The sequence below is a fragment of the Rana temporaria genome, chromosome 1, assembly GCF_905171775.1.
Source record: "Rana temporaria chromosome 1, aRanTem1.1, whole genome shotgun sequence".
Classification (NCBI taxonomy): Eukaryota; Metazoa; Chordata; class Amphibia; order Anura; family Ranidae; genus Rana; species Rana temporaria.
In genome coordinates, this window is record NC_053489.1 from 628,171,488 (window position 1) to 628,185,649 (window position 14,162).

At 44.3% G+C, this 14,162-nt stretch overlaps 1 protein-coding gene across 7 annotated transcripts in view; it reads left to right on the forward strand.

Moving 5' to 3' along the window:
• The window catches only part of ABLIM2 (actin binding LIM protein family member 2), a 278,087-nt gene that overhangs the window by 204,666 nt on the left and 59,259 nt on the right, over positions 1-14,162 (forward strand). For all 7 annotated transcript variants that reach the window (XM_040335371.1, XM_040335372.1, XM_040335370.1 and 4 more), the window contains 2 exons: positions 8,360-8,412; positions 13,840-13,975. In XM_040335371.1, coding sequence (XP_040191305.1) covers positions 8,360-8,412; positions 13,840-13,975 — 189 coding nt within the window. The remainder of the gene's footprint in view (positions 1-8,359; positions 8,413-13,839; positions 13,976-14,162) is intronic.

The following is a 14,162-nucleotide window of genomic DNA, read 5'->3' on the forward strand; positions in this document are numbered from 1 at the left end:
GGTAACAGCGCTCGCTACAGGGACAACCCAATCTATAGTCCACTCACAGGTGCCTAGGCTTGATGTATCCCATTACACTCCAACGTGAATAGTAAGAAGAGCCGGCAAAATTGTAATCCTAGAAGTGTCGTTTATTGATACATTGAGTGACAGTAAAACAATAGTGCTGACGCGTTTCGGCAATAGCCTTAGTCGTAGCTTAACATAACATGCATTTTGATGTGTTGACAACAGGTACTGACAAGCGTTGATGAATGTTTGTTAACCCTAATCACTCCAGATTCTGAATGAAAAAAACGCATTGAAACGCATGTTAAAATGCATGTCAAAGGAAGCGCTAATTAACAGCGCGTAATGCAGTACACATGAAGAAGTGCAGGCTGCGTCACGTGTGCATAACTGATTTATTACACTGATAATTCCAAATGCTTGTTGTAATGATAAACATACATACAGTACTTACCCTAGTATAGCATATGGGTTTTTCAGAGCTGCTGTTTTGTTTTGCACATACACTTTTGGAGGTGCAAACACAGGGACTGTGACATATTCTTCAGAAAAATAATGAATGCTTTAGTAGATCATTTAACTATGTTTGCTGGCTGTGCAAACGTCCATGCACTCATGCAAACCTGAAAGAGACGTTTGCTTTTTCTCCGCTTCTCTGCTTCTTGTGTGTTTTATTTTAGTAAATCAGACCCACTTAGTCTTGCATGTTAAAGTAGTTCTAAAGTCTCATTGTATTTTTCCTTACAGTGCTTTCACGTTGAAAGCGCCAGGCACTAGCCCTAAATCGCTGCTTGTTTTAGCGGAACTTTAGCGCTGTTTAAGTGACGCTTTTTGGACGCTAGCGGGATGCTTTTGACCCCAAAAAAAGGTTAAAAACTCCAGTTTTGCTGTGCTTTCAAACCACTTTTCATGCGCTTTAAAGGGTTGCCCATTCATTCCAATGGGCAGGGAATTTTAGGATCGCCCAAAGGATGCTGCTTGCAGGACTTTTCTGAAACGTCCCGCAAGCGCACCGCCCGCGTGGGAAAAGTTACAATGGAATCAATGGGAGGCGGTTTTCAGGCGCTTAGAGGCTATTTTCAGCGCTAAAGCACCTGAAAACTGCCCCAGTGTGAAAGGGTTTTTGCACACAGCAGCCCCAATCCTCCTCTTCACGGGCCCCCCACTGGATCTCCTGGCCCCTCCTCCCTGTCCAGTGCCCCCATAGCAAGATGCTTGCTATGAGGGCACTCGTGTGCTCTCCCGAGCTGGCTTTGTGTTTTCATAAGACACACAGAGCATGGCTTGGCCCTGCCCCTTGCTCCCTCCTCACTGACTGTGATTGACAGAAGCAGGAGCTAATGGCTCCCACTGCTGGTTCTGTGCCAATGAGGAGGGAGAGCCGAGAGAGCTCCTGCTCTCATGCACATCGCTGATTTAACTGCTTGCCGACCAGCCGCCGCAGTTATACGGCGGCAGGTCGGCTCTGCTGGGCGAGATCACGTAGCTATACGTCATCTCTCCCTGATCCTGGCGCGCGTGCCCGGCGGGCGCGATTTTTGCCGGGCACCCGCGATCGCTCGTTACAGAGCGAGAATCGGGAGCTGTGTGTGTAGACACACAGCTCCCGGTCCTGTCAGGGGGAGAAATGCCTGATCGTCTGTTCATACAATGTATGAACAGCGATCAGTCATTTCCCCAAGTCAGTCCCACCCCCCCTTCAGTTAGAACACACCCAGGGAACATACTTAACCCCTTCCTCACCCCCTAGTGTTAACCCCTTCCCTGCCAGTGGCATTTTTATAGTAATCAATGCATTTTTATAGCACTGATCGTTATAAAAATGCCAATGGTCCCAAAAATGTGTCAAAAGTGTCCGAAGTGTGCGCCATAATGTCGCAGTACCGATCGCCGCCATTACTAGTGTAAAAAAAATATTAATTAAAATGCCATAAAACTATTCCCTATTTTGTAAACGCTATAACCTTTGCGCAAACCAATCAATAAACACTTATTGCGATTTTTTTTACAAAAAGTATGTAGAATAAGTATTGGCCCAAAAGAAAGCTCTATTTGTGGGGAAAAAAGGACGCCAATCTTGTTTGGGAGCCACGTCGCACGACCGCGCAATTGTCAGTCAAAGCGACGCAGTGCCAAATCGCAAAAAGTGGCCCGGTCATTGACCAGCAATATGGTCCGGGGCTGAAGTTGTTTAAAATCGGACACAGAGTATGTAGGGGGACTGGAGGGACTGCTTGCAAAAGGTTATTTACCTTACTGCATAGAATGCAGTAAGGGGGGGAAAAAACTTCTGCCTTTAGAACCACTTTAATGCATTCCCTGCATTAAGGTAAAAACATTCCATTACTAGCCCCCCTTCCCTAAGGACTTACCTGTGTCCTCTCTCGATCCAGTGCTGTCCTGGCTGCAGCTCTTCTCCCTTCACTCCCTGATATCACAGAAGACACAGGCAGCAGGGGGGGTCATAGGCTGCTGCCTCTGTCAGTCAAATCCTGTGAGCAGGGAGGGGGGCTGTGGCAGAGCCTTGCTGTGTGTGTCAGTGGATGCACACAGCCCAGCTTGGGAGCATGCTCACACTGGTGTCTTGTCAGCACCGCGCTTGCTGGGGGGCACACAGAGAAGAGGAGGAGTGGCCTGTACTGACAGGAGACTTCAGAAGGCAAGGTAAGGGAACACTCTGTAAAATACAATTGCACAGAGCAGGTAAGTATAAAATCGTTTTTATTTTAACCACTTAACGACTGCCGCATGTACATATACGTCCACAGAATGGCACGTACAGGCAGATGGGCGTACCCGTACGTCCCTGCCTAGACGTGGGTCGGGGGTCCGATCAGGACCCCCCCCGGTACATGCGGCGGTAGGAAATCGTCTGGGAGTGATCCGGGATGAGGGGGGCGGCTATACGTTTCTAGCCACCCCCTCGTGATCGCTCCCCGGAGCTGAAGAACGGGGAGAGCCGTATGTAAACACGGCTTCCCCATGCTTCACTGTGGCGGCTGCATCGAATGTGTCATCCCTTTTATAGGGAGACACAATCGATGACGTCAGACCTACAGCCACACCCCCCTACAGTTGTAAACACACACTAGGTGAAACATAACCCCTTCAGCGCCCCCTGTGGTTAACTCCCAAACTGCAACTGTCATTTCCACAATAAACAATGCAATTTAAATGCATTTTTTGCTGTGAAAATGACAATGGTCCCAAAAATGTGTCAAAATTGTCCGAAGTGTCCGCCATAATGTCGCAGTCACGAAAAAAATCGCTGATCGCCGCCATTAGTAGTAAAAAAAAAAAAATTATAAAAATGCAATAAAACTATCCCCCTATTTTGTAAACGCTATACATTTTGCGCAAACCAATCGATAAACGCTTATTGCAATTTTTTTTTACCAAAAATAGGTAGAAGAATACGTATCGGCCTAAACTGAGGGAAAAAAATGTTTTTTTATATATTTTTGGGGGATATTTATTATAGAAAAAAGTAAAAAATATTGAATTTTTTTCAAAACTGTTGCTCTATTTTTGTTTATAGCGCAAAAAATTAAAACCGCAGAGGTGATCAAATACCACCAAAAGAAAGCTCTATTTGTGGGGAAAAAAGGACGTCAATCTTGTTTGGGAGTCACGTCGCACGACCGCGCAATTGTCTGTTAAAGCGACGCAGTGCCGAATTGCAAAACCTTTAGCTGCATTTTGGTCCGGGGCTCAAGTGGTTAAGAAAAAAAATGTCTTTACAACCACTTTAAGCATCTTCACCCCGGTCTCATGTTCTCTGGTTTCTTTATGGAGATTATTAAAGCAGCAGTTTTTCAGAGGCTAGAATTGCTGATGTTACGTGGGTGTTTGCCAGTAAAAGCTGTTTTTCGTTATCTTGTTAAGTGTAGAACAACACGATACTCATGAATCATCAGCCCACCTAATTGGGAACAATGTGAGAATCACAGTCTGAGTCATTCCCTCGGCTCCAGATCCACCTATGTCTTTTACAGCACCATCTTCCAGTGGGTGTTCCTACTTGACCTTGGCTGGTTCAAACTTAGGGGGAGGACAAGGCTAATTGGCAAGATAGCAACCAATCAGTTTTCAGTTTCCTGCAGTCAGACTAGTGAAGGATTGTTATAAGTTATTGCACTTTAAACAACGTCTTAGAAAGACAACTTTACTGACAAATGGAGCAGTACTGAGGGTTATTTACTAAAACTGGAGCATGCAAAATCTGGTGCAGCTCCGCATAGAAACCGATCAGCATCCATTTTTTTTTGCCAAAGCCGAATTAAATAAGGTGAAGTTAGAAACGGATTGGCTACCATGCATGGCAGTGCTCCAGTTTTAGTAAATCCATTGTTTCATGTACACCAAAAGTCCAAAATCTTTGCAGCCACGTAATAATACAGCAGCTGACTTCCTGTACTGTAAATAGTAGTCACTGGAACAGGAAATGAGATTAAATCAATCCAACAATGACACAAATTGCAATAATAACCCATTTGTTAGTGTAGTGGGGAAGGTTAGAATCTCAGTTAGTGTAGAATTGTCACTCAATTCCTCCCTTGCTGACCATTGTGTCTTGGATAGAAGTGACACCTCCTTTGACTGTCCAACTGCTGCACAGATATCATTAAACCTGTTTTGACCCTTCATGTCTCTGTTCTTTGTGACTCTATTGGGAAGGTTTATTCTCACTCCTGTCCCTTATGACCAGTATATCTGTGGAAATTACCCCAGCAGATAGAAACAATAACTCAACATAGTTTTTTAAAAAGGGGTTACAGAGGGTAAGCCAATTGTGCATGTGGCTATATAACCCAGCCGCGGCCTTTAATCCACCAGATAATAGATCACGCGTTTCGTCATCAAATGACGTTCTCAATGGGGGAATTGAGAACGTCATTTGATGACGAAACGCGTCTGGGAAGGACAGGCAGTATCGTCACCACGTTTTGAGGAGGAAGGGCTCCGTTTAAACTTGCCGGCCGGCTTGTTTTGATTTTAAACTGTATGCTGCTAAGCTGTTTTTATCTTGATGTTGTGTAAGTACCTTTCAACCGTACTTCATTAAATTTTTTATAATTGAATTACGCTATGGTGCACCCCCCTTTTGTCTTCTAACCTTGCATATGGGAGAGTGTCATCTGGCGTGTTCCTGAGTGCTGCTTCCTCCATTGTGATCTATTATCTGGTGGATTAAAGGCCGCGGCTGGGTTATAGCCACATGCACAATTGGCTTACCCTCTGGTAAGCAGCCCCTTTTTACTGGTGAAGGGATCACTTCAGACAATGTATTTCCTCACATAGTGGTGGTCTGATAAGGATTAACTACATGAGTGTGTCTGCTGGAGGATTCGTTTTAACGTTTTGATTAGCGCAGTTTTTTTGTTTCCATCCAGTTTGTTGGGCATACCATTCCAAAAACATGGGAATTATTGCAGGGACGGATCCAGAGTCTAGTCTCGGGGGGGGGGGGGGGGGAACTCTGGCAGAAAATACATTTTTTTGGTGGGAAATTTATCGTGCCAGTGGCTGGTGTTGGCGCTTCAATCATCCTGGCACCATTGTTGTTACGGTGTCAGGATGATTGAAGCCCATTACTTCTATTATTACATTGTATTAAAAAATGAAATGGTTCAACTCACCATAATGCAGAATCATTGGGAGCCCCGAGCGTGTCACTTGCCATGCCAACCTGCCTTTAGATGCGGATTGTCACTTGCCACGTCCCTGCCACCAGATGCTGATTGTCACTTGCCACGTCACCTGCAACGCATTGCGGATTGTCGCTTGCCACGTCACCTACAACACGTTGCTGATTTTCACTTGCCACGTCACCTGTCACATGTGGATTTTCACTTGCCACGTCATCTGCCACACGTTACTGACCGTCACATCTCTGCCACACGTTGCTGATTTTCACTTGCCATGTCACCTGCCACACGTTACTGATTGTCACTTGCCACGTCTCTGCCACACATTGCTAATTGTCACTTGCCATGTCCCTGCCACACGTTGCTGATTTTCACTTGCCATGTCACCTGCCACACTTTACTGATTGTCACTTGCCACGTCTCTGCCACACGTTGCTGATTGTCACTTGCCACGTCACCTGCCACACGTTGCTGATTGTCACTTGCCACGTCTTAGCCACGTCCCTGCCACACGTTGCTGAGTTTCACTTGTCACGTCACCTGCCACATGTTTTGGATTGTCATTGGCCTGCTAAGGTGCAGATTGTCACTTGCCAGAGTGAAGGCAGGCAGCAGAGAGATGATGTAATCTCTCTGCTGCCTGTGGCTGCACAGTGAGGGCGGAACTGCAGTGATGCAGAAGGGGCGGTGAGAGATGATGTCATCTCTTTGCTCTCCGCCCACTGGCTCGCTGTAAGCTCAGGAGCTCACTCACCTGCTGAATGCCGACTCCCGCTGGTTAACCCGCACGCACACTCTTCCCCTGACTGGCCTGTCCATCACTAATTTCTCGAAGGGGGCAATTGTCCCCACCCGGTTCTTGCCCTGAATTATTGTGGAGTTGTGGCTACAACAGCATCTATTCTTTTGGGAAGGCTTTCCGCAAGATTTTCTAGTGTGTCTGTAGACATTTGTGACCATTCCGTCAAAAGTGTCTTTGAGAGGTCAGGTACTGATGGTAAATGAGAAGCTTGTAGCTTGCAATTGGTGTTCCAATTCATCTAAAAGATGTTCAGAGGGGTTGAGGTCAGGTCTTTGTGCAGGACAATCAAATTCTTCTACATCAAACTTGACAAACCTTGTCTAAATAGCCCTGGCTTTGCGGACAGGTATACAGTCATACTGCAACAGAAAAGGGCTTCCCCCAAACTGTTGTCTCAAGATCAGAAGTACACATTTGTCTAAAAAAAAGTTTTTTTTCATTGTAGTAGTATTTTTAATACCCTATGGAAATACCTGAATTCAGTCATTTGGAGAGGTGCCCACATACACTGGCCATTTAGGTAGTTAGGATGGTCAAGTGTCCACAAACTTTTGGGCATATATTGTTTGGGGCTACTAGGACACCCGCCAGGCTTGGGACCTACTGGCTGTATCAAATCTTCCTGGCAGTGCCAGCTACAAGTACTATCTGAAGACTACATTTAGCACCTGTTCACACCAGTGAGACTTGTCATGCCGTTTGACAGTTCCAAATCTCATGACAAAGCGTACCCTATTGTCGACAATGGAACTCTTCAAATCAGTGCAAGTCCGGCTTTGCAGTTCCTAAGGTGTGACTTGCATATGCATCTGTGCATGAAGTTGCAAATATGTCAGGTGAGTCGCACCTAAAATCGCACTGACACGTGGCTTTGAAATTGTGCTACTTCACTTGAAGTAGCACGATTTCCAAGCTGCATTCAGTGTGAACGGCGCTAAAGAATTCATTCCACCTTTGAACATGTTACATGTTACATCCATATTTAGGGTGTAACATGTTCCAGCAGACCCTCTTACTCCCTGAGCCCCACCTTCCCTGTGCCAGTTGGGTACGAGTTCCTCTCCCCCGCAGCCATTTATTACATTTAAATTCAGCACGGCTGTGTGGGGCTCACACCAGAAAGCTGGCGTGCAGGAGCCTGATGTTGCACCCGCGATCCACTAATGTGTGCAACACTTTGCTGGCTTCCGTGTAAAAAAAATCGAAAATGCACATTTGATTATATGCAAAAATATGTGCATTTATTATATAGTTCAAGGTAAACATTTTTAAAAAGAGTTCTTTTTATTTTTCTCGTTTCTGGTAAAGACCTATTACACCAAAAAATTATATTTTCCTTCTGGGATGTCTTTGGTATGTTGAATCATCTATTGGCTTCATCTCTCTCTAAAGTAATTAGGTTTCCCTACAAAAATGTTCATTGCTTCTCCTCCTACAATGTTGTAATGAAGGTGTCTCTTTTTTGAAGTGGGGCCCTTTGTATTTATTAGTTCCACATTATGAAGACTCCGTAAGGTCATAGTGAAATCATCTCTTGGCTTTGTGATGGAAGGAGCTTGGATGGAACTGAAAATCTCACCACTGAAGTACCCAAGAGATAGGAGAATGCATCATCAGCTCAACTTGCCAAGAGGCGAGCAATTATTGGACAGCAGACCATGCATTCCATACGCTGCTAATGTTACTAACACACGTCAGCTACTATATCCCACCCTTTCAGTTTACTACAAGCTACATTTTTATATGGAATCTAATAAGCACAACCTGAAGCAGGTTTATTTAGAGTAGGCCTCCACTAATTTTACCTGATTTCCCATTGCCTTTCAGAGTACAGGAAAAGAGTCGGTGGGGGGATATTAAGTATATTACTTCCTCTAATGGACAATATTTTCTATTTCAGCATCCAGGAGATCTGTGGGAGAGGAGCTCAATATGGATCCAGAAACCAGAAAGGTAAACAAGTAGAACTGATGATACCCAGATAGAGTTTGTTTGAATTTACTCTAATGCCGCGTACAGCGCTTCCGTCTCCTACTTGATTCAGAGCATGCATGGAATTTTGTGCGTCGGAATTGTCCACACACAATCGGACTTTACGGGAACGGATTTTGTTGTCGGAAAAATTGAGAACCATCTATCAAATTTTTGTTGACGGAAATTCCGACACACGGTCGGAATTTCCAGAGAAAAATCTCCCATTGAACATTTGTTGTCGGAAATTCCGGCCATGTGTACGTGGCATGAGAAGCAGAGATGAGACTCCACTGAGATTATTTAGGCCTCAGAGAAAAGGAGACTTAGCCTCCACAGAAAGAGCTGTTAATGCATGTTATCAGGGCTGTTGCTAGACCCCAGGAGACCTTCCCCACTGTCTTCTACTGAGTGTCCTAGGTCTATTTTGCAGTAACTGTTGTCATAAACACATTTATGACAAAGGTTCTTTGGTTGTTAAACTGTGGTCATCACCTTTTCTCATACTTAATTCCCTGAAAATGCAAAGGCATAATGTGCTAGTATGCATCACATACTAGCACAAGATGAAAACCTTAGCACGAAGCCCTGCAGCGTACATACTTGGCATCTGTAAGTTGTTGGAGAGTGAAGCTTAGTGACAGGGTAATACAACTTCACCATGCACATGTGAGAATTACATCAGGTCTGTCTCTCCTATAGTGGAGTTGTCATCTGCAGAAGAGGAGAAACGAAGGCCCCATTTACACCTCAGTATTCTGTAGCTTGAAGCTCGCAGATCCAAAATGCTGGAGGAGAAAAAATAAATGATTCTCTATGGAGATGGTTCACGTCTCCACTACAAGTCACCTCAAGCCAAATGCCCGAAGCTCAAGAAAGTTCTGAAGCTTTTCCTGTAGCTTGAATTGGGCAGATTGATTTGTGTGTTTTTAGTGCGTTTTGTCGCACGTTTTTGAGGGTTTTTCTGCTCAAATGTAACAATTAAATCAAAATAAATAATAATAACTAAATAATAAAATATGAAAATAAATGCTAATCAAATAAATAAAATAAATAGAAAACCCTAACCCCAACCCTCAACCCTGAGTCTCGGATCACACTGGGCCGGCTTCAAAGTTGTCTGACTATGAAGCCGCCCCGCACAATGTGATTTTAGTGCGGCTTACAAACGACTTCTGTAATAGAAGTCAATGCAAGCCACTTCGAAGTCGCCCCCAATTAGTACATGAACCTTTTTCTAAGTTGGAGCAACTTGAGTGGCTCAGATTAGAACGGTTCCATTACAATTAATGGAACGCAAGTTGTCCCCTTCTAGATGTTTCTAAGGAGAAGTTTTCAAGACTTTCAGGAGGGTCTCACAGTGTCTTTGTTCCCAAACAGACTGAGTTATACCTCATTAAAGCGGTGTTCCGCCGAAAAAAAAAAATTAAGTCAGCAGCTACAAATACTGCAGCTGCTGACTTTTAATAATAAGACACTTACCTGTCCAGGGCGCCCGCGAGTTTGGCACCCGAAGCCGATCTGTTTTTCGGAAATCCGCCTTAAGAGCAGATACCTGTTACACAGGTATCCGCTCCCACTTCCGGGCATGGATCACCGCAGCACTGGAGGGGGGAGGATTCCAAAAAGCGGAAGTTCCATTTTTGGGTGGAACTCCGCTTTAAGGGTTCATTTACACTTACTTCGGCTTCAACATACATTAGCGGCTAGTTTACACTTACTTCAAAACAAGGCTTTGTACACGCTTGGTTAAAGCTCTCTGAATGCCAGTCAAAGCCCTTGTCACTAAGTAAAATGGCTAGCTTACAGTTTAGTGCTGTCAAGCGATTAAAATTTCTAATCGCGATTAATCGCATTAATGTCATAGTTAACTCACGATTAATCGCGCGATTAAGGAGGTTCACCCTTTAAAAAATTTTTTTTGTGTTTTCTTATTTTTTTTATAATATTAAATTGTGTTTTTTTATTTTTTTACATTTTGATCACTTTTATTGCTGTCACAAGGAATGTAAACATCCCTTGTGACAGCAATAGGTGGTGACAGGTACTCTTTATGGAGGGATCGGGGTCTAAAAGACCTCCGAGCCCTCCTTTGCACTTCAAAGTATTCAGATCGCCGAAAACGGCGCATCTGAATACTGTGTACTTTTTTAAATCCGGCGCCATTGGCAGCCGAGAAACCCGGAAGTGACGTCATGACGCCGCTTCCGTGGTTTCAATGCAGAGACTGAATCGAAGCCATTTACGGCTTAGTGTCAGTCTCCGCCTGAACACAGAACGCGGCGGATGGAGGATCGGGTCTCCCGGTGGGACGGGAGGCACGGTCAGAGCGGCGAAAGGCGGCGGGAGGGGGGGGATGTCCCCTCCCGCTCCTCCGGCATAACAACCGAGCGCTTTTAGCCGCATCGGTTGTTATGTTTGGATAGCCGATCGCCCGCTCTAAACAACGGTACCGGGATGATGCCTGCGGCTGCAGGCATCATCCCGGTATAACCCCCGAACGCCGAGGACGCATATATGCGTCCCGTCGGTGTGAAAGGGTTAAGAGGTACGTGCTGACAAAAAAAAAATGTTTTAAAGGGTGAACCTCCTTAATCGCGTGATAAAAAAATTTACGGCGTTAAAATGGGTTTGTGTTAACGCCGTTAATAACGCGTTTAACTGACAGCACTATTACAGTTGCTTTTGGGTTGCTTAAAAAATTATACCCCATGTAGCTTTAGTGGTGCTTTAAAGTGTTAAGGCCCCCAATGAAGTCTATGGCAAAGCTCGCTTGAAGCCCCACCAAAGCTTCATTGAAGCCCCACTTAAGCCCCATCCAAAAAAAAAAAGCCCCATCCAAAAAATAAAGCAAGGTGTAAACAGGACTGTAAGCTTATTTAGTGACAGGAACTTTGATTGGCGTTTAGAGAGCTTTAACAAAGTGTGTCCAAAGCCATGTTTTGAAGAAAGTGTAAACTAGCCCTAAAATACAATGCAGGATGGCGGTTTCTACATGGTTTACCCTTTAATAGGACAGACAGTGTTCAAATCAAGCTTACAGCTGATAATAAACTGCAAACACACTACAGACAGGTTTATTTATGTTATGTTATGTTCATGACAACAAGTAACAAATATAAAGTAGGTGTTATCCCAATTTAGCTGAAATTGTGGAAATCCCCCTTAAGGCTGGTAATCCAAGCAGTGCCAAGGCATTGTAGTTTATCATGTGACTATGGGCCTGGATCTGCAGAGGACTGACTGTTTTTCCCAAAACTGCACTTTGATGGGAAAATCTAATTATTGGTCACTTATATTTGAATAATTTTGTTTATAATCTAAGTTTTTTTATATTTTTAAAATATTTAAACCAGATAACATCCACGATTTTTAGTTTGGAAAACATTATAGGGTTTTTAAGGCCCCTTTAACACCAGCGAACCGATTGGGTTCACCTGTCCGTTTTTCAGGCAGACCTGATTAGACCACCCATGTGTCCGCTGTCACCCGCTGGCATCCGATACGGTCTGCTAAAAACAGGCGGATAGTGATACGTTTGCTAACCACCCGGCGGATCGGATGACAATCGGATGTAAACAGGCATGCAGTCTGTTTCCATCCAACCACCCCATAGAAAGCAGCAGGCTGTGTCCGCTATGCAGAGCGGACATGGACCTGTCATCCACCTGCTCAGCGGGGATCAGTTGACATCCACTTGGACTGATTCATCCCCATGTGAAAGGGGCCTTAGAGCCAGTTCACACAGGGGCGAGGCGACCTGAACACAACCTGAGCGCGCACCACAGCGTGACTTGGGGCGACTTACAAGGCAACTTCAAGACGCCTCCAGGATAGGCGACTTTCCAGTGGCCAATCAAACAACAATCAGCTACGGGAGAGGGAGGGAGGGGTTTGCCTGAGAAAACAATTTTCTTTTCCTGTAAAGTTGCTTCAGTTAAGACACAATTCGACTTTGGAGGAGACTTCCATTGAAATCAATGGGTACAATTCGCTAGAAGTCGGATTGAAGTAGTACAGGAACCTTTTCCGAAGTCGGAGCAACTGCAGTAGTGTACATTAAGACCGGCTTCCATTCACTTCCATTCATTTTCTCGACCGCGCGACTTGGGGCGACTTCAAGTCGGATCCCAAGTCGCCCCTGTGTGAACCGGCTCTAATAGGAAAGCCCAGCACTGCCTTTAAGCTTCTTGCCAGCTGGTGCATAGCTGAATAAACTAGATGGTCTGGTCTCTGAAAGTAAAAGGTTGTGTCCCTCCTATGTGACTTCTAATGCAGTCTGTGTAATCTGATCTTCCTCATATTTAGATGTGTTTCCTTAAATTGTTTTAATATTTTAGGGGAACGAAAGTGAACACAATGGGAAACTATTACAAAGCCAAATTGCTGTGATTTTACTATTCGAAAGACATGTGCTGCATATTCTGCTCTGCGTGATTGGACACATTCTGCATATCTGGAGTGAGCTGCTGCTGGAAATGGTTGAGCTCAACCCACTCCAATGACATAAAAGGCATAGGGAAAAGGGGAAAGGAAATACACAGCCCACTGTGCAAGTTAAACAAGTTTAATTGTATTATTTTAAAAACACATAAATGGAATAGCCAATGATAAAATCTGATTTATAAACAATGTGTCAATCATACTGTGATAAAAACTCAATGTCCACCATTCTTGCCCCTATCCAGTGACAGTAATATATATATATATATATATATATAGCGAGGAATGTGAAAGTACAATATCTTCCTAGGAAGATCAGACCTAGATTCTGGGAAAGAGGCACGCTGGCATATTGTGGTGAATGTTGTTATTACCTTGATGTATCCAAAACGGGGGGAATTACTGAGATATGAAAAGGGGAGGGGACGACACCCTGGGTCAACAGTGGTCTAGAGGAGGTATATGGAATTGAAAGGTACAGTCACAGTATGTATGTGGCATGAAACTCCAGAGATTTGAATGCAAAACAATGTCCTGTAACCTCCCTCTCACTGTTGCAAAACATAATTTGATATCCAGAGTGTGCATACAGGTTGACAGTCCTGGTCCATGGGAGACCATACATGGATCAAAGCATATAGTCCAAAGTAGAAAGAGAGTAAATGGATACTTATTTGGCGGTAATGGAAAAACAAATCTTCAGTACCATTGCCGATTTCCAGTGAGACCTGTGAAGCATAAGCAAGTGTTCATATCCTCCAGTCACAGGGGCAAGGTGGACAAGGAAACAAGGGAGCCTAACCAGTTTCGCCGGACGCTGGCTGCGTCAGAGGCAGTGTGGTCCCGTGCTGGAAATGTTCATATCTCAGTAGGAGAGTATTTACTATGTTAAGGTCAATTGATCAGATCTTGTCATCTAATCCCTCACTTTGGATGAAATCAATATGTTATGCTTTCTTACTTTAGGCTAAAACAAGCTGGCTGATTCTGAAGGGAGAGGTTGATGTCGATTCTACAGATGCAGACACGCGGTCACTCTGCCTCAGTACCAGAACCTACAGAGATTCATCTCAGAGAAATGCGGGAGACGCTTCCTACTCAGGTAAACTGTAACAGTTTATACTTGTCATATATATTTTATTGGGTATTACTGTATACAGTATATGACTCTGGTGAAAACAAGCTATCTATACAGTATATAGAACCAATGTTGGTACCTACCTTTTATGTCATAAGAGAGAAGGCAGTGTACAGATTTGATTTGATACCCTTAGAAGCCCTTGTAAGGG